The 21106-nt window shown below is 42.1% G+C and overlaps 1 protein-coding gene and 1 long non-coding RNA gene across 2 annotated transcripts; one reads left to right on the top strand and one right to left on the bottom strand.

The window, feature by feature from the left end:
- Window positions 1–253: 253 nt before the first annotated feature.
- LOC114798807 (translocating chain-associated membrane protein 1-like 1) lies at window positions 254–13451 on the top strand. The gene is made up of 11 exons (XM_028994786.1): window positions 254–528; window positions 883–943; window positions 1019–1137; window positions 3924–4040; window positions 4142–4200; window positions 5483–5567; window positions 5727–5797; window positions 6128–6232; window positions 7064–7207; window positions 7658–7818; window positions 8240–13451. Exons 1-11 carry the CDS (start codon window positions 409–411, stop codon window positions 8311–8313), a joined length of 1116 nt encoding a protein of 371 aa, XP_028850619.1. The 5' UTR covers window positions 254–408; the 3' UTR covers window positions 8314–13451.
- A 2958-nt stretch (window positions 13452–16409) lies between these two features.
- On the bottom strand, window positions 16410–18381 carry LOC114798779 (uncharacterized). Its single transcript, XR_003751119.1, has 3 exons — window positions 18055–18381; window positions 17642–17760; window positions 16410–17263 (listed from the first exon to the last, which is right to left on the bottom strand). It is a non-coding gene; the product is annotated as an uncharacterized LOC114798779 (long non-coding RNA).
- Between the last annotated feature and the right edge of the window lie 2725 nt (window positions 18382–21106).

The raw sequence follows: 21106 nt of genomic DNA, 5'->3' as shown, positions 1-21106 counted from the left end.
AATCGTCGTAGCGCGTTATGTTTCGAGGGCGTGATTAAAGGCACAGTGTCTTACATGTTCAGTTGCTGATAACGTTTATCATACAGAGTTGTTTTCCTATATTAGCAAATTATTTTCTTTGTTGATGTTTCTAAATGTTTATTGACCAAATAGCGACGTTTTACTCTCTCCGATAGGGGGAGATCAGGCGCCTAAGTGTTTAATGCGCATGCGCGTCGTGTCCCCCCGTCACGTGTCATTTCAGATAGGAACTGGGAGGGTACGGCGAGCCTTGCGTGGCTGCTCGGAGTGTGTGTTGTGTTAAAACCCAGCGCTTCAGTAGCAAATAATCGCGCCGTCGCTCGTTAGATCGAAGACGGATTTGACACCGAGCTGTGATCGCGGCAAGCGAGGCTTTCGTTTAACGCCATGGGCTTCCGAAAGAAGAACAAGAGTCCGCCGGTGCTTAGCCACGAGTTTGTGATCCAGAATCACGCGGACATGGTTTCTTGTGTGGCCATGATCATCCTCCTGGGTCTGATGTTTGAGGTATGATTTCAACAGCTTTGACTTGCACACCCGCACACCACGATGCGTGCATAGCACGCAGCCCAGCCCCCGTATGTTGTAGACGGGTCCACCCCCCTACAGGAAACGCAGGCCTCTGGCCAGCCATGCTCCCCTAGCCACTCTTTTACAGCCTTCCTCTTGTCTAAACGCAGCCTGTTCTCTTAAAATGGCATTGCCTGGTTGTGGGCGAAGTGTGTGATCTCTCTGCCAGATCCTGAACACCTCAGCCCACTGGGGAAATGCACGGTGGCCAACATGATGAGGACGCATCTACGGCCGCTGGGCCTTTCCATGCACTTCAGTCGCTGACCCGTTTCTCTCCTGGTTCTACAGGTGTCTGCAAAGTTCGCAATCATGTTCATAACAGTACAGTACAACGTCACCCTGACTCCTGGTAAGCGTCCATTTTTACTTTCACTTTTCCAGCATTCGTTCAGAGGCACTAAAATGTACCTTTTCCTTACTCCAGATGACAGACCCGAACCCAGTAATGTCTACCAGTATGGTCCGAAAGACATTGCTACGGTTTTCTTCTACCTGCTCATTACCATCATTCTCCATGCCCTTATACAAGAATACATCCTGGACGTAAGTTGTTTCTATAGATGCTTGTTGTAGTAGGCAGGGTTGACACATCATGGACACATAAACAGAAAGTTTACATACTTGCATGTGTGTGTGAGTATGTATGTATGTATGTATGTATATGTGTGTGTATACATATACACACACACACATACATACACACATTTGGACACACCTACATTACATTATAGAACAAAACTGAAGATAAGGGACTATGAAATAACATATGTGAGGTTATGTAATAAACAAAAAATAGCAAACAAAGCAAGAAGTGGAGTGTTTGAGCTTTTTGCTGTGATTACAGCATTTCACACTCTTGGTCTCTCTTGACCATCTTAAGTTGAACATCAGGGATGGTTTTCCCATCCTCCTGAAGGTGTAAGATGAACACTTTCTTATCATTCACATTAATTTCTCCTGCTACAAAAAAAATACTAAATATGCTTCTTGCATTGGCCTCCATCTTAGTCTCATAACCGCCACAGAGTAGGTGCGTCCAAACTTTTGACTGGGACTGTGTGGTGTGTATATTTATGTGTATTTAAAATGTGCAGGAAAAAAAGTCAAAAATTCCACCTTGTTTCTATTTGGACATAATGTTGATTATGTCTGTTTAGGGACTATTTTGATTGTCACCTACTCATTGACTATAATTTTAAATTGCATAATTCTAAAATGATTAAATTGTGAAAAATAATACAAGAAAGCTACTTAACTCTAAACATATTTTAATAACGCTTGCTGTTGATATTATGAATAACACATTTCTAAGCAATGTAAAAATAACAAAAAGGAATTAAAAAATATATATTTTTCTGTAAGCCAAGGACAGGCACATTAATGGTAGTAAAACATGTAGAACTGTTCTGTAGCAAATCAAATGAAATCACTTTTATTGTCACATCACATGACACCAATACACAGTACAGGGTACGTGAGTGAAATTTTTGTGTACAGATCTTCTCATGTAGCAGTGGTGTGACAAGTCAATAAAATATATGTAAATGAATAAAATAAGGCTATTTCAATGTTCACTGAATATTGGGCATGCTGCTTCTGAAAGACATCAGTGTGCTGTTGGACATGCTCCACAAACGATGGAAACATCGTAATGTGCGCTTATCACGTCGATCATCTCTTAAACCATTAATAAATGACAAAGATGTTGTGCAGTGCGAAGACCTGGCTGGACGTTTTGCATATTACACTGCCAGTGCTTTTCAATGTGTACGCACTTCCTGGCTTCTCATATGTCCGTTTCAAGCTAAAGGTCTGTATGGTTGACTGAGACAGCTGTCCCTCAATTTGACGAGTGCAGTTTTGAGCAAATTTAACATTTCTGTAGGGGATCTAAATCGCATTTAACAGAGCACATGACTGGAAGCTCAGTTTTCAGAGTCTATTCACCATTGAAGAAAAATAATCACAGAATGTCATGGATAAAAAATGTGTGAGTTTGGGGTAGAAACATATCAGTGTGAGAAGTGTTTTTATTTATTTATTTATTTATTTTTTATTATTATGACAGAACGATACAAACTACACTTTTAAAGTTGTAATTTTGTACTGAAATGAACTGATGTCAGACTTCTGCTTCAGAATCCAGCATGTCGGGCAGCTCGACTGCAGGAAAAAGCTGCATGAGGAGCCTACAGACCCTTTATGGTTTTCTTGTCGCAGGAAAAACCTACTCATGAGTTGTAGAGATTCATTCACAGGTTTCCACTGCTGCAGTAAAACAAACAAAAAAATGAAGTAGGTAATAAGGTAAAAATAATGTAGCGTATTGCAGGGGGAGTATGTTCGCATGTGGAGAAATGGGGAAATGTGGCCACGGTTTATACTTTGGTGTCAATGTTGGTGATTTGGGGACGGTAGCGTTCGTCACTTCATTGTTAGAATTCGAGAAGTGGAGGGGACGATCGGAAGGGTGAGGGGTTACAGTGGGAACGCGCTTTGCTGATGAGGCAGTGCAGGGGTTGCTGTGGTCAATGTGAGCGCCCCCTCCTGTTCAGCTGATAAATGCTCTGCCTCTCTTTAAACCTCATCCACCCACAATCCACAACATGTTTGGCGACAATTGTTATCAGGTTTGTCTGCAGCTATTTTAATAATCAATGTTTGCCGATAATTTCTACAAACTGTTATGAATCAGTATGTGTTCTGTTGTAGGGCCAGTGGTGGCCTAGCTGTTAAGGAAGCGGCACCGTAATCAGAAGGTTGCCGGTTCGAATCCCGGTCCGCCAAGGTGCCACTGAGGCGCCACTGAGCAAAGCACCGTCCCCACACACTGCTCCCCGGGCGCCTGTCATGGCTGCCCACTGCTCACTCAGGGTGATGGGTTAAATGCAGAGGACAAATTTCACTGTGTGCACCATGTGCTGTGCTGCTGTGTATCACATGTGACAACCACATCACTTCACTTTACTTTTTGGCCGACTTAAAAACTCACCATGCAACATAACCACCATGAACCCACCGGAGGTCTTTGGCTTAGGCTTTATGTGGGCGGTTCTTCCTCTGCACTGGTGTGTTCATACCTTGCAGGAGCCTGGCTAGTTCAAATACTTTCATTTGAGTTGGCAAAGACGTTATTTATGTTTTGCAGATGTAGCGATAATGTTTCTTGGGAACTGTTAGGAGGAAAAACTTCTCAGATTTGTTCGGATGATTTGTTGAATTATGGTACATAATTTCAAAACATATTATTGGTTAACCTGCAACTATATTTACTTCTCATGAAAACTACTAGTCTCCAGCTGATGTTTTTTGGATCTGTGTTCTTGCAGAAAATCAATAGACGGCTCCACTTGTCTAAAACGAAGCACAGCAAGTTTAACGAATCCGGACAGCTGGCCGCCTTTTACCTGGCCTCTTTCATCTGGGGCTGCAGCATCCTGACATCAGTAAGCGCCTTCGCGGTTCTGGTGTAGCACGCTTGTCTGGCATGATGATGATGATGATGATGTTTTTTTTTGTTTTATTTTTCATTTTCATTTTTTTACAGGAGGAGTTTGTGACCAACCCCACGTTTTTATGGGAAGGCTATCCTCACTCCCATATGGTGTAAGTGCTGAGTCATGTGACTTGTCTGAATTTTTTTGGTAGGGTGTTTAGTATGAACAGTTCCACAAACACCATTCATGTTAATGCCCTCTCTTATGTAGGGGCCATTCTTATGGGGCATATGTACTCTTATGGGGCAGTGGTTGCCTAGCAGGTAAGGAAACAGACCCAAAATCAGAAGGTTGTCGGTCCAAATCCTGAACCACTGAGGTGCCACTGAGCAAAGCACCGTCCCCACACGCTGCCCCCCGGGCTCCTGTCACGGCTGCCCACTGCTCATCAAGGGTGATTGTTAAAAGCAGAGAACACATTTCGTTGTGTGACTGCTGTGCTGCCGTCTTTCACAATGACAATCACTTCACTTTCCACCCCTTGCACACATTGAGGGCAATGTATCAGAGTGCAAAATAATAATAAAGTGAAGTGATTGTCACATGTGATACACAGCGGCACAGCACACTGTGTACACCATGAAATTTGTCCTCTGCATTTAACCCATCACCCTGAGTGAGCAGTGGGCAGCCATGACAGGCGCCCGGGGAGCAGTGTGTGGGGACGGTGCTTTGATCAGTTGCACCTCAGTGCCACTGTGGATCGGGATTCGAACCGGCAACCTTCTGATTACGGGACACTTCCTTAACTGCTAGGCCACCACCGTCCCTAGTGTTTATATGTGTATGTTCTTCATGGACGGTGTATCAATATTTAATTCTGTTGCAGGATTCTTTTCTTCCAACTATGAAGTTACTGTTTCTAAGCAACATGCTTAGTAGCTTAGTAAGGTGGTAGTAGCCTAGTGGGTAACACACTCGCCTATGAACCAGAAGACCCGGGTTCGAATCCCACTTACTACCATTGTGTCCCTGAGCAAGACACTTAACCCTAAAATTGCTCCAGGAGGACTGTCCCTGTAACTACTGATTGTAAGTCGCTCTGGATAAGGGCGTCTGATAAATGCTGTAAATGTAAATGTAAACATGCAGTGTAATAAAGCAGAAAGATCAGACTGCATGGTCCGATCACTACCAGGAATCAGATAATAATGACAGGACAACTTTGGTATCATTTCATTTAATATCAGTGTACTTTAGCAGTGAATGAACTTTCAGTGAATTTTCATGTAGAAGGTCTGCGGCCCACAATATTTTTTACTAAATGTCATTTGATCGATTTTGCTCATCATACACACCGAACAAGGAGTTCTGAGCTGCACTTAAAACACTTTTAATATGTCCTGGTGTTATTTATTGATTTCCTTTTATATGCCTCATCTCTTTGGCAGGTTTCAGGCAAAGTTCTTCTACATTTGTCAGATTGCGTACTGGCTCCATACGCTCCCTGAGTTATATTTTCAGAAAGTAAGAAAGGTAATCATTTTTTTTTACTTCCCCCAAATGACGTTATGTTAATTATTTATTGTATAATATTAATGTAAGTGACGTACTTGATCAGATTTCGTCAGATGAATATTTCATGTACACAATAAATAAAAGCAATGAAGGAAGTTGTGCTTATTTCCACCCCAGGAAGACATCCCTCGTCAGCTTTACTACATTTGCCTCTACCTTTTCCACATCACTGGTGCCTATATCTTAAAGTGAGTCCTGAGTAATTTCCTAATATGAATGTATGCTTGCTTGCTTGGTTTCAGTAGTAACACGGAGTGCAGTGTGAGAAACGTCTGTATCTGTCACCCCGTGTACCCTTGACCGTTTTCACCCACTGGAGATGGCCGTGAGAGAGCTTTCTGAAACTTGCCAATACTTCAAGCAAATATCTTGCTCTCTTGCTAGCTATAATGGAGTACTCACAAATCTGCAAGTGTAATGCATTAGTAAGTGTAGCTCACAAAAAGCCGATGAGAATCCTTCAGAATGGTCACAAAAAGCGAGTTCTTTGTGTTTCTTGTCGTTTTTGTCCCATCCAGCCTCCACCGCCTTGGCCTGGTTTTGCTGGTGCCGCACTACCTGGTGGAGTTGCTTTTCCATGCCTCTCGACTATTCTACTTCAGCGACGAGAACAAACAGAAAGGGTATGCACCTCATTCTAACAGGCCCAGCTGTTATAGTGGATTCTGAGTGGATTCTTTTTTTAAACATGTATTACTGTTACCACTCGCAATGCAGTGGAAACCGCAGCTGCTTCCTTCTCTGTAGCTGTCATGGGGCCAGAACTGTTACTTAAAGCAGCCAGAGGAATATCAGTGCTTTGGCTCAGTTTTGCCTGTTTCTCATAAACCTTAAAACAGACTGGTTACCAATAGCTAAAGTGGGTCAAAGTACTGAAATAAAAAAATACAACATTGTACTTTCCTCAGAGGTAATATGTAATATAGACAGTCAGTAGCCAATCATTGTGTCTTTGATCCTGAAATGGCTAGAACCATGTTTTTCGAGCCCTGCTCGAAAGGAGGGCAACAGATGAGGAAGGGAGGAGATGAACACTGTGCTGCGCCTGAGTGTGTGAGGTTTTGAGAGGAGGGCGTGTCAGTTGGTGTACAGGCTCCTCCCGTGTAAGCTTGGGTAGTTCGTCCCTCCTCCTCAAGCTACAGATAATTACAAATAATTCATTCTGAAGACGTAGTTACTAAAAGCAAATTGTATTTAATTATGTTAGTGGCTGATCACTATTAGCACTTTTCCCTGTATTATTATTATTATTATTATTATTAGTGGTGGTAATATTAATTAGACTGTGTTGATTTGGAAACACTGCATGTTGAACTGAAGGTTTCTTTACCCTCATCCATTCTGCATCACAATACGAGTGTATTAATCCTAAAAAAAGTGTCCCATATTGTTTTAATGTCTAGCGCAAAAAAACAAGTCCTTGCCCTCGACTCAAATGATCCCCGTTTTCTCAGGTTCACTCTGTGGGCGTTGCTGTTTGTCATCGCCCGTCTACTGACTCTGACGCTCTCAGTCTTGACTTTCGGCTTCGGCCTGTCCCGCATCGACAACCAGGGCTTTTCTCTGGCTGAGGGGAACTTCAATGTGCTGACAGTGAGGTGAGTAAGAGGCCATTTTGCCACGTCTGTAACTGTCGATCTCTGTTTTGCGCTCAACGTACACCAAACCACCTCAGTCGTCGCAGTTTCACCAGAATGTTCGATTCTGTTTATCCATCCCACAGCAGCATTGATGTTTGAGGGAGTGTTTAATATTATCGATGGCTGCATGTTTGACCACGTTTGTCTGTGTGTTCTCCCAACTCCTCCAAATGTGTTTTGACGCAGCATAGGAGCTCATTAAAAAAAGTAGCATAGATGTCAGAGTGATTAAGATGTCTGGGTTGAAGCAGGCAGAAGATGACCCAATTTGATTTTGAAGCTGGCATTAAACCTTGAGGTCAGGTGGAAAAGTTTCCTGTCGGCAAGTCACAAGACAAGCAGGCGATGCTCCTGACCAAACGTAATGCTGACCACTGGTCCTGACGCTTTGTCTCCCAACAACCTCAGGATGACCTGCTTGTCAGCAATTTGCCTGACGCAGGCCTGGATGATGTGGAAGTTCATCAACTTTCAGCTGAAGAAATGGCGGGAACAGAGCCAGATTCAGGCGAGCAAGAAGAAAGCAGTGAGTCCGAAGGTGAAAACCTCCAAGAAGGAGTTGTCTCGAGGTAGGTTATAGATCTTTCTTTAGGTTCTGCTGCCTTCTCCATATGGAGAGGAAAATAAAAATGCTGATGCAATTTTAGTGGACTGGAACCAATCACTCAGGCTCCTTGTATGTTTTTACTGAATAAGAGTCAGCTTGATTATTTCCTTATAGAAGGAAATGATCATTTCTTCTATAATAATACAGACAACATATTTCAATCACAATTTGCATTAGTATCTACTGATTATGGGGGACTATAGGGCTGAAGAATGGTCTTGATTCACCAGCAGACGCTTTCAGATTCAAATAAATATGCATAAATAAATAATATATCCTAGATATAAGTTCTTCTAGGTATTAAGTGTTTTCTAAGGAAGCACCAACAGATGGAGCTGCGTGATTGTGAATGTGCAACACAATTGTTGCCCTTTTTAACGCAGGAGGTTCTGCTAATGGTGTCATGAAACCAGATGACAAGACGTCACCTCGAGCCAGGAAGACGAAAACTTCGTAAAGACAGAGACTTTAAGGAGGAAGGTATTCTGCCTGTGAAGCCCTAACTTTTCTCAAGCTACACCTACTGTCTCTGAAAAAGAAATGAAAAAACCACACCGAAATCCTCACATGGATTCAGCTATTGAACAGCAGAACCTACTTGTGGTTGTATTTCTTTCTGTCTCCTCTTTAGAATGCACTATGTGTTTATTGCCATTTGTTCGTTTGCTGGTTGAGCATTTGTTTGGATGCTGTGAGCTGTCAGAATGCCGAGCACCTATTTTTTCGGTGGGTGGGCCTTGACTTGTCCGTGTCGAAAGCCGTGCTCGGTGTTGGGCCCATGCACCCATTAACGCAGACGGCGTGTGCATGTTGAGGCTGTGCCCCGACAGGAGGGGCTGGCTGTGTAATCTGGCCCGCGCTCCGTCACCACTGCTTTCCGGTCATGGAATGATCACACCACAGCCACTGTCAATATCATCCAGAACATTAACTGGATGGTGTAAGAGTTTTCTTTCTGCTGCTTTGCCTTTCCGGCTCCAATCACAATCACTTTTCTGTGATACACAAGGCTGTTAGTTTACTTATCAGGTATTTTTGTGTGTGCATCATTGTGCATATTGGTATATATAATCTTTAAATAGTTTAGGGTTATCTGCTGTAATCCATTCTGCTCATCCAGATTTAGACTGGTGCGGTAGGAGGGGAACATGTATAGCTTTTTGAAAGGTCTGTAGACCCTTGCTGGTATAAATCCCAGAACACTGCCACATGAGCTTTTCCCGAAATGTTTGCAGATTCCCCCTTTCACACTTGGAGCCTGCTACATTCACATGACCTCAGAAAAAAAGCCTTGAAGGAATATTTGAGTGAATAAATTATAAATTGGTGCTGGCGTATATAAAGGCTGTCGACATGGATAGTTTTAGCTTATTAAATATATAAATAAATTCCATTTTTATTTGTATAGAACCAAACAAAAACACTGCCTTCAATTGCTGTGTTTTTGGACCGTTGCTCATTTTTAGCTGAGTCCATCTTATTGCTCCTCTAAATTGTTGGAGTTTATTTATTGTCTCAACAGACTTCTCATTTGTTCAGCTGTAAAAGTGAAACTGTGTGAAGCCAGATCAGCCCAACACTGATGAGCTGTATTTCATCATAGTCTGGACCAAAGAGTATGAGCCACAGGTTAGAGGAAAAAAAATAAATAAAATAAAGTCTGAATGCTACGGTGCTTTGTACTTGCATTTAACAAGTACTCCTTCTTAAACCCTGTAGGCCTGCACATACATGGATCATTGCCATCAAACTGCCAAATTCACTCTCCTGATATTGTGGCTCTTTCTTAGGTTTATATTTATCCATGAAAGCATGCTAATGTCACACTCTCATATGGAGATACAAGCAATCCCTGAAATCACAAGATGAACAATTATGACTGGAAGATTTTGAGAGACATGAGTTTAAGTCTAATCTACTTGACCAAAACAAAGCTTGTGATGGAATATTACATAATTTTTTAGAAGCCCTTCAACTATTGATTAAGCTCAATGTTATGATGGACCTATTTGCATAGGGGGTACACCAGGCTTCAATTTTAGGTCCACTGTTATTCCTAGTTCCTATACTCGTTATTGACACATACATCGAACTGGGTACATCAGGGTTTCATTTTTCGTAACCATTTATAGATGTGTTATTGACGTGTATGCAGGAGATTGGTTAATTTAATAAGGCAGGAGGAGTTTTTGATACTGAATTAGCAACTCAGATGCTATAAGAATAATTCTGATTACTTACTAGCAGAGGTTAGCAGAACTAAATTCCCCCTCACCCATAATTATTTCAGAATAATTTCAAATTCAATAACTTAGTGCGGGAAGTGCATGTAGTTGGAAGCTTTTTGCCTGAGGGGTAAGTGCAAGCTAAAACCCAGATGTAGACAACATTTTGCCAACTTTAAATTAAAATTTTTCATTTGTTACTTTGGTAACATGTCTTGTGTGAAAGGGGCTTCCTCGTGCCATTTTTAAGGCTGTGGTTTTAGTTCTCGAACTCTAATGAGGTTTGTCACAGTGGCAGCTGTTCATTTGGGTAATAAACTCCTGGACCCTGCATAAATCGGAACCAAAACAGATCCTTTTAATTTAATTAATTAATGTAAATTCACTGTACTACTGCCATTCTCTGATCAAAAGACGGTGCTTATGTTTATGTGATTTGAAACCTGTCTCACAGGTTTTTACGTGAGGGCTCTGTTCGCGATCTAACTGAATCCTGAAACCGGTGCCTGTTTAGATTTGTCATTGGTTTCTTTTTTTCATTTTTACCCCTGTAATGGGTTTCTGAAATACTAATGTTGCTCAGTAGCTGGGGGTTGAGCATGCTTCTTACTGTCTGTTTTGTATTTTGACATTCTCCAGTCACTCATGCATCCAAACCTGAATTGATTCATGTTTTGCCTCATTCTTACATTTAAACAGAAGGTGGTTTGGCTATGTCACATTTACCCGTGACTAGGTGAACCTCAGAACCTTTGACTACAGTTGTTCATGTGTATTGCAGTACCAACCATAATAAAATTGAGAAATTTCCCCACCCAGGACATGAAGGGATTTTGGCCAGCGCCCGTGCAAGTCGCTCTGGATAAGGGCGTCTGATAAATGCTGTAAATGTAAATGTGCAGGGATATTTACATGAACGTTTTTGATTGGCTGAAGTTTTGAAAGTTTGAGGATACATCTTGTATACTGGACCACCAAAGCAATGGACCCACAATTCAGATTGGCAAGGCGTGGAGTCACACCATGTGAAGTGACTTAAATTAAAAGAATACTAATGTAAGAATACCTTTGCTCAGAGAATTGCTCATGTATCATAGTGCTTTTTTTTAAAAGACTTCAACACATTTTGTGTTTTCCAGTCACTGAGGGAACCCTCATAAGATGGAATTGTCTTTAAAGATCCATTACAACTCTCATTAAAGCAGCATTCGCTTCATACTGACATTTCTCAACCTGTGATGAAGGGGAATGACTTTGATTTGTTTGCTGGGCTACATTTATGGCTCATGAGGTCAAGGGTCTCCGAGGGCACCCACATGATTCAGTGCTATTGGCATGGGAATAGAAATTGATTTCCTGGCTGTTTTTCTGAGGTGGCGTTTTGACTTTTTTTGTTTGTTTGTTTCCCTTTATTTGATTTCTTTTGATATGCTTCTGTGCTTTTTGTACATTTTTCAACAATGACACAGGAATTTGTTGGGAATGTGGCCAATCAAGATTATACAATCTTTCTTCAAGTGTCCTTAAAACTCTCTTTTGGAGGTTCTCTTTTGACCAGAGTTTTGAATGCTTTCATTTAACCTTATTTTTTTTATTATTATTTTATTTAATTGTACTTGAGCAAGGTGTGCTCCCTGATTATTTTATTTGTGGGTTTTGGAGTGTGTGCATGGATCATGTGAATGGTGACTGCTTGAAAGTCTACTGTTGATTGGGGCATGCACTGCAAAAGAAACAAATGGGTGTTTGTGTGTCCATTTTCTTCCCTGTTTGTACAGCCACCATATATTCCTTTTTCCCTTCTTTTCTGTGTTATTATAGTTATACATTGGTGTCTGTCAATTCAGTACTGCATGATCTTTTTTTTGCAAAAGTTAACGAACCTTCTGCTGCCATTGGAAAGCAGTCACTGCTCCCGTGTCAGAACCATCATCATAACCTCCTCCTGATGTCTCATGATCTTACGGTTATCCTGATTCAGTCTGCCAGTTTTTCATTTTTCAGACAGATGTGAAAATGCAGGACAAAAAGCTTCAGTGCATTCAGTCCTGGACGTCCTGTCCTACAGCTTAGTTCCTCAGTCATTCTCCTCGAGAATCTGTTTACATTTTATATGTACCTTCATCTTGAGTATCTTCCATTCCTATTGGCCGGTTCAGTACCCCAGGAGCATTGGTAATGATAGGGCTTGTGGGTCAGCAGTTCAAGGCATACTGTTTCCACCAGCTTTCTATGAGTGAAGGAAGTGCTGTGTTCATGTTGGAGATGTCTGGAACAGTTTATTACAAATTGCTGAGGAGGCCATTTTTTAAGAGCAAGACTGCACTGGGTTATGTGATTTTCGTTATGAATAGATATGAAGATGCTGATCATCCTCCATGTGGTTTTTTTTTTTTTGTTGTTTTTTTGTTCTTGTGAAGAGAATGGCAGCTTCACCCAATTGTAAAAGATAAAAAAAAAAATCATCAAATTGTTCTTTTGCATGACTTGGGAAAGACTGGGAACACAAGGCTTTATATAAGAATCCTGTCATTGATCATCCTGTCAATGCTGGGGGGAGCGGGTATATGTAGATAATTATATTGAGACCGTGTACCATAAAAGTGATTTTTGAAACTATTTTTATAGAGTCTGAACAACCTGTAGAAATTATATAATTTATTTAACAAATAGATATATTATGATTATTATTTTACCGACATACTGACACATTTTATTTTTATAATGTGTGCGGGAGACCTGATATTATGTCCATAGTGACAAAAATATTTTTACTGCCACATAGCGCATCAGTACCATACCACACTGATCATCACCATGAATAAATACATATTTTCGTCCTGTTCCTTTTTTATTTTATTATTTATAAGTTATGTTGTGTAGAGGGGGATAAAGACAAAAGGCTGTTGTTGAAGCTCAGCTTCACATGGTTTGTTCAAACTTTTTTTTTTTTTTTTAAATATTAATTTCATTTATTCCAAAAAGCTTGTGTGCTTGTAAAACAAATGATGCACTAGTGAATATTTGGGTTTTCACTTAATTTAGTTTCCTCTAGGTGTTAAATACATATTAATAATACATTTTTGGTTCAGTGTGGTGTGGGTGTGTCCTGCTTCCATCAGATAAACCACAGCGCACCGATGATCTGTTCTCAAATTAATCTCACCAAAGCTTTCTTGATATTGACCTGGTTCACATGATTTTATTTTTTACTTAATGTCCCTCTTTTTGTCCAGATGCTTGCCTCTTTAAATGTATTGCTTTTATAAACACATGTATGACTGAAATATTTTAAATTGTATGTATTTATGCAATTCTTTGTTCTTTTTTTGGAGTTTAGGTTTGATTAAATCTTTTATTTCAACCCTGATTGTTGTCCTTTCGTCTCCTTGCTACGGTGTTGATATTCATGGTGCCCTTACTGATGCTAGATGCTGCGTATTTGCTGCTTTGTTTGCATTTGCTTTTACCACCTCATTCCCAGCATTCCCAGGACCTGAAGGTATTTGGCATCCTTTCAGTCTGTGTTTCTTACTCACAGCCTTTTACCCCTTGAGCCTGCAAACCTGACCGGAAGCCACACCCCGGTCCGCTTAGTGTAACATATGTGGCAAGAAGGCGTGAGAGAACCAGCAGATGGCGCCGCTGCGCTGCTGCAGATGTCTGCGTGAGTCTGAGCAGAAGCTGCCTGCCTGCCTGCCTTCAGCTGCTGCATTAATAAATCAGCAGTGTGCCCCAGCCACGCTGTCTGAGATGCAGACAGAGAGGGTGGTGGATGCAACAAGAAAGGAGCTAAATAATCCTACCTTAAATCATCCCTTCAGCTTGTTAAACAGCCCCAATGAGTTTGCACACTTATGAATTGTCTAGGGGTCTGTCTGTGTTCGTGTGTCCTTTATTTTCCTTCCACATTAAGTTCTTATTGAGTATAAAGACCAGTAAAACAGTTTTCCTGCACTGCTATAGACTCCCATCACTGTGAGTTTCTGCACGATCAGCAATTAGATGTGGATCCCAAACTCTACACATAAAGGGGAAAAATGAAACCAAAGCTTTTTTGTGTTTTTTTTTTTTTTTTTCTTTCAGTTTCTTTCCCAAGTCAACTCCTGCCTGCCCCACCAACCATATCCAATGAGAATAAATCTCCCTTTGAATCATGCGGATTATGCCTAATTTCCATATAAATTAGCTTCATTAAAAGGCAAGTACTTTCTTATTTAATGTGGCTCATGTGGAATTCAGTATTTAATAAGACATGTAATTTCTGCAGCACAGACTAATAGCTCCCAACCTGAGGTATAGGGGGTTAGAGGCAGGGCATTGGGGTGTGCCCTGTCTCTTCAGCTGAATCACTGCCCCCCTCCGTCTCACTGACCATTTCACAGCTTTTGGATGGGTAGTAGATTCAGTGTCTACATACCACCCACTTGCCTGTCAAGTGTATGGCCTCATCTGTCCAACGTCTACACAGACCGGTGGATTACAATAGATTTTTTTCCTTTAAAAGGAGCGAATATCTTATGTTTTTGGCTAATTTGGGATTATATTTTCTTATATAAAAACACACAACTCAGAATAAGTTAGGGATATTGTTATTTACATGAGTGCTTTTCCTACTTGCTCTGAATTTTAATTAAAAGTTCCCTATGATATTATTTGATAATTGTGTTTTTATCATACATTATTTTCATTATTCAATATTTATTAACAAAAATAACAGGTATAGCCCCAAATAACAAAAATTGACAATGTCAGTAGCGGGTGTTTCCACCATTTGCCGCAATGATAGCGATGTCTCATGATGTTGCTCTGAAGTACTACTAGTGAGATTCAGGTCAGGGGACATTGATGGTTATACCATATGAGGCACCCCAACTTCCTGAAGTCGAGCTGTGACAATTCTGCCACAATGAGGTTGGAGCATTATTATCCATGAACAGAAAGTTGGGGGTGTGCTGGTGGAACTGGGGGATGATGATGGGTTCTATGTTGTCTCTGAGGTAAGAACGTGCAGTGACTGAGCCATGTACAATAACCAAATCTGACTGGTGATGCCTGCCCAGACTGTTGCACCTCCACCATGGTCCCCTGGGGACCATGTTGACCTCAGCGTATTGCTCGCTTCACCTTCTCCAGCAACACTGATGTGACACTAATCAGTGAACAGGACAGTAGACCACTGCTGCATTGTCCAGGTCACATGGTCTTGTGCCCAATGCAGCCAGTGGAGTCACCTGCAACGGTCATCTGGCATTCAAGCCAAAGTGGTGAAGTCAGTTGTGAATGGTTTGTCTGGAAACCCTAGTACTCCTCGCGTCTCGTAAATGGGCCTGAAGCTGTGTGGGAGTTGTATAACGATGTCTGAGTACATAGGTCCTCAGGTACTGTCACTCGTGGGGCTCCACTCCAGGGTCTGTCATGAACTCTGCCAGTAGTTCTGTGTCTTGATGCAAGTCTGCTGGTGAAATTTTGAGGCACACCTAAAAAATTCACGATCAACATCTGACTGCCTGCCACCGACCCGAAGGTGCGCCATGGCCAGGTGACGCTGCTTGTCTGTTTAGTGACGTGTGGTCAGGGATGTTTGAATGATGAACTGACAATACCAGCTTTTTATACCCACAGCATGTTAAAAATTGATACCACATTGGTTTTGGCCCCACTATATGACACACCTGTACATAATGAGACCATTACATGGAAAACACAAAATGAAATCCAATACAATTGCCTCCCTATGTCTGAAGTGAAACAAACGCCGTAGACATGTCAGACATCCACTAAATCTCTCACATATCCCTAACTTATTGTGAGCAATACATCCTACACAGACTGGGAACTACTTTCAAAATGGCTCTGTTAGGTGAAAGGTTTCCTTTTTTGGGAAAAAATGATTGACAGAAAATGTATTTTATCTTTAGTCTTTATTAGACCTTTAACAAAATGTTAACAAAACAAAATAACAAACATCATACTCAGTTCAATTCCTCTCTTCCATCGTCCGTCTCTACAAGGCCCTCTGTCACTCAAACTGCCATCAAGCAAGTGAACTTCCATTCAGCCATCCATAAATTAGCAATCACATAGATATTAATGAATTCTGTGTCTTATTTCTTGTAAATATGACATTTCAATCTGTAAATCGTGTAATTGATTCATCAAAACACTTTACACTGGACTATGAAAGACAAATGTATATAATATCCAGAACAAAGTAACGAATGACCATTGATGGATTTACCACTAAATCTCCCTTCATACCGACTGTATGCGAGAACTGCTAGTAGAAGACGAGCATCAGCTTGTATTCAAAGGGGTTTTAGGCGGGTCGCAGAAATGCATGTCTCAAATATGATATGCAACAGCATTAGAGGGTTAAACTGTAAAAAACATAATTAAAGATGGGTGACAGAAATGTTTACCATACAATAGTGACCAAGCCCCATGCTTTCTGCTTGGTGCTGCACTTTGAAAGTAGTGCCCATTGTGTTTGTGTGTTGTGAGCTTTAAAACAGAGGGAGAGAGAAATTTTGTCTTTGCTTGTCTCAGTGCTTCATTATAAAGACTAATGTTCACCACTGGAGGGTTTAGTGATCTATGTGTGTTTTCCTGTAGGACTAAGCCCCCAGGGAATTTTCAAAAGGCATGCACACACACACACACACACACACACACACAGACACACACTGCATGTTTGTTTGTAACCTTCAGCGAACAGTTCTGCCTTTTAAAAAAAGAATAGCTGTGCGAACAGCTGAGGCTGCTTTTAATTCAAAAGGGCCCGCGACGCACACAGCAAGTGGGAGGTCACAGAGAACAGGTACCAAAGGAGATGCTGCGATGCTGCAGAACCCAAAAACTGCTCTTATGGGAGTCCACCTCAGCACAAGGTGTTTTATCCTCTCCCTTCAGGGGGAGTCTTGGTTAAGCTGGGCGAGGTTGAGAAAGTCCAGGAGATGCTTTTGATAGAAAGAAAATTCTTCAGGCATTTCCCCTCCTCTGCTTTAGAGAGTATAGTCAGTGGAAAGGGGGCAGGTAGAGATAGAAAAAGAAGGGAGGGGGCGGCTCCAGTACCACATAGCCTCCAGTTAGTTTTCAAGATGGTTGATTGGTTTGTTCTGAGTGACGTGAGAATGGGGAGATAGAATTCTTCCTACATTTCTCCAAATCTTCTCCGGAATCCTACAACAGGATACATAAGTGGACATCACAAACATGATCTCAGATGGGTTTGCAGCACTTTAATTTGTGAATTAAACTTTCCCCACACATTTATTTAGTGGTGGGAAAACACATCTTTCAGTGGGGCTTTAAATAGCATTGCAAAAATGTGATTTTCTCAAAAATGTCTTTCCATCATGATTGTGATTGTCATTGTTAACCACAAAAAAATAGCATGAAATATTGACAGATGTCATGTTATCTGAGTATTAATTCTATTTGAGGACAAAAAAAATCTGCCCCCCAAAAAAAGAATTAAACTAAAACTACATCAGAGGTGGGAACAATGCCTTAAAAGACATGGAAGACCTGCAGTGTTCTGATGTCCCCCCCACCTACCCCCCGTTTCCCCGCCTTTCCGATGAAGCTGATTAATGCTGCACTCGTCTCCATGTGGCAGATCTTTGTCTTGCCTGAGGATAGGGCCTGTGGGTCGCTTCTCCCCAAAATCTGAAATGCTAGAGGAGAAAGAGAGACGCGAGGGAGGGGGAGACAGAGAGAACGGAAGAGCGGAAGGGGGTGGGGGCTTGATAAGGATGAAGAAAGATGCCTGAGCCCTGAATCTAGGACACTGCCTCTCCATAGTGGCCTGAGCCATTCACCTCACTCCAAAAACACCCTGTGTGTGTGTGTGTGTGTGTGTGTGTGTATTTATATCATATGTTACATAGAGCAGTTACACATTCGTAACGCATGTGTCACATATTTATTACATTACGTCTTCACAAAGGTATCACAAAGTACGTGTGTACCTTGAAGGAAGAACAGGAAGAAATCTGCATGGTATCAAGTGTTCCCAGGCTCTGTTTCCACCGAAGCGTCTCTCAAATGGGGGAATGAGGAAGAGATGTGACTCTCACGAGCTCATCCATCTCCCTGCGTCTGGGACCTGCCTGGGAGCCCGGCTCATCCGCGCAGCCCACCGTCGGGGTGGAGGAGGGGTTGGTGGTGTGGGCTGAGGAGCTCAGTGCTTGCATGTGGATTGCGAGAGATTAACATCCAATCGTCTTCCGTGAGCGGCTGCCCTCTCATCACACCGCGGAGCACACGTTTCCGTAGGCGTGTCCGACGGAGTGGGGGGCAGGTGTCTTGGGTCCCCCCGATGTGTGCTGGCAAGCGATTGCCATGACAACGGCGCCACATGTGTCAGAGTTTGAAGGGTTCTGACATTTTAACTCTTGTTAACCACGGCGTCTGCAGCCAGCGACGTGTTTTTCTCTCTCTCCTTCCCCTCTGCCTGCTCATGTCAACGCCTCTCTCTCTCCGTCTGTGTCTCTCTGGATCTTTTCTCTAGACTAGTCTGTTTGGCTGTCCCACAGGATGCATCTGTGCATGTGTGTGTGTGTGTGTAGAGGAGGTGTAAACTGTCAGCCTTGCTGGTCGTATCATCGTCTCTCTGTGGGTTAATTATAACACTACAGGTGGAGGGGAAAAAGGAAAGAAAAAACAGAGGACAGGAGGAGGGATCGAGGAAGACAGTGGAAAAGCAGAGTGGTGTGGTGGTCTCTTAATAAGAACAATGAATTTTATTTATACTGCACTAAACATTTTACAGAAATTCTCAAAGTGCATGCAGGTCTGCGCTGGAGAAGGTCCAGTGGGTGGGAGTATGTCCTAGGAGGGTGTTGGTAGAATGGAGAGTGCGTGAGTGGCATTGTGGAGGTCAGGAGTATGATGGGGCATTACCATGCAGACATTGGAAGGTAAGCTGAGCGATCTTGTAAGTGATCCTGGCAGATTCCGGAAGCCAGTGTAGTGAGTGGAGCAGGCTGGTGATGTGCTGGTTTGAAATGACAGTGAAGTTTTGTATGTTTTTTATATCTTCCTATAGCCTTCTTGCCTATCAGACATAACATTAACTACACCTTCTCAACTCACATAACCAATCTTTCCCGCTAAAGTAGATTCCTTCTCTACTGTATCCTTATCTGTCAACACAGGCCACAGGATACTAGTTTGGTCCCTACTAATCTCACGACTGGATTACTGTAACTCCCTTCTAGCTGGTCTGCCTCTGACTGCCATCCGGCCTCTACAACTAATACAGAATGCAGCAGCACTGACGCTGGCCTACAATGCCAAACATCAGGTAGCACCATCCTACCTCAGAGCCCTTATTATACCTCGCACTGCACCTCGCACTCTCCGACCCTCCTGTACTGCTCATCCCTCCACTGCTGAAGGTACAAGGAAGACACTCATCTAGACTCTTCTCTGTCTTGGCATGAACTTCCCCTCGAGGTCGGAACAACACAGTTACTGAGTATTTTCAAACGGCAGCTTAACACTAGTGAACCAGAACTGATTACTTAATTGTAATCAATTAACATGAAAGCACATTGTAAGTTGCTCTGGATAAGGCCGTCTGCCAAATACCTCAAATGTAAATGTAACACATAGACCCCCTTTTGCCACCAAACAGCCATGAGCCATGGATCTCTGTAGGTATCTCTGTATGTATACTGTGGCATCTGGTACGAAGGCAGCAGTTGCAGATAGTTTTCTGATTTAGGAGGTCGTACCTCCATGGATCGATCATACAGTTTCCATGAAGGGCTATACTTGGTTTGCAGGTGGCATATGTCAGATCTATGTGAATGTAGGACCTAAGGTTTACAAGCAGACTGTAATGGTGAAATGGACCTTTAAGTGGTCCATTGAGTGTCTTGTACTGACCTCTATATTGTGTCAAGCCTGAAAATATAGCGTGATTCACCCGGGCATAGTAAGGTTGAAATACAGCAAGTAAGACGGAAATCCCAGCGTCTGCGTGTGACTGTTTCTTTTCATGTTTTGCCTCAACCTGACACACATATCCGAGCTGATCTGCAGATGCACAGCTACATGCAAACTGTGATGCACTGTGTGGTCTGCTTTCAGTACTCTGAGTATTAAATAAATGAGTCTTGGCCACCCATGACCCTGTCATCAGTAGTTTTCCTTCCTTGGACCATTTTATTTCTTTTCTTCCTGACACTGCAGACTAGGAACATCCCACAACAGCTATGAAACAACCTTCAGATTTAGTCCCTTGTTAAGGCTGCTTATCACTTCATTATTATCTCACCCATTGCTAGATAATCACTTTACTGGTTGGTGTATAACTTCACCTGCATATAGGCCTAGGATGATGAACATTTATGTGCATTATAAACAATTAAAATTGTGTGTTTGTTCCAATGTAATTTTTATGACTTTTGCATAAACCTCAGTGACCCAAGTGAAATGATTGTCATTGTCAAACACTGCAGCACAGCACACGGAATGTGTCTTCTGCTTTTAACCATCACCCTTAGTGAGCAGTGGGCAGCCATGACAGGCGCCCAGGGAGCAGTGTGTGGGGGACAGTGCTCTGCACCTTGGCAGGTTGGGATTCACACTGGTAACCTTCTGATTACAGGGCCGCTTCCTTAACTCCTAGGCCACATCTGTTTTTTTTTTGTTTTTTTTCCTTTTGTCATACTGCAGCACAGCACACGGTGCACACAAAATGTGTCCTCTGCATTTAACCTTGTGAGCAGTGGGTAGCCATGAAATGCGCCCCGGTTTGGGATTCAGTTACATTTCCCTAGCTGCAAGGCCACTACTGCCCCAGGGATTAAATGTACACATAGCACAAATAGAAGAAAACATCATGTTCAGACATTACAGATATGCTTATACACATATACTGTATACACATAGCATATAGTGTATTATTCTTGAAGACAGTAGTTTAGATCTATGGAAGTAGACATTTTACATTTACAGCTTTTATCAGACGCCATTATCCAGAGCGCCTTTCATTCAGTAGTTACAGGGACA

Source organism: Denticeps clupeoides, chromosome 10 (assembly GCF_900700375.1).
Source record: "Denticeps clupeoides chromosome 10, fDenClu1.1, whole genome shotgun sequence".
Taxonomy (NCBI): domain Eukaryota; kingdom Metazoa; phylum Chordata; class Actinopteri; order Clupeiformes; family Denticipitidae; genus Denticeps; species Denticeps clupeoides.
This window is presented reverse-complemented; position numbering and strand designations above follow the sequence as displayed.

Coding starts and splice junctions, on each gene's coding strand:
- LOC114798807 (XM_028994786.1), top strand. CDS start 409: ATGGGCTTCCGAAAGAAGAACAAGAGTCCGCCGGTGCTTAGCCACGAG. Junction 944..1,018: donor CAACGTCACCCTGACTCCTG/GTAAGCGTCCAT, acceptor TCCTTACTCCAG/ATGACAGACCCGAACCCAGT. Junction 5,568..5,726: donor ATTTTCAGAAAGTAAGAAAG/GTAATCATTTTT, acceptor TTTCCACCCCAG/GAAGACATCCCTCGTCAGCT.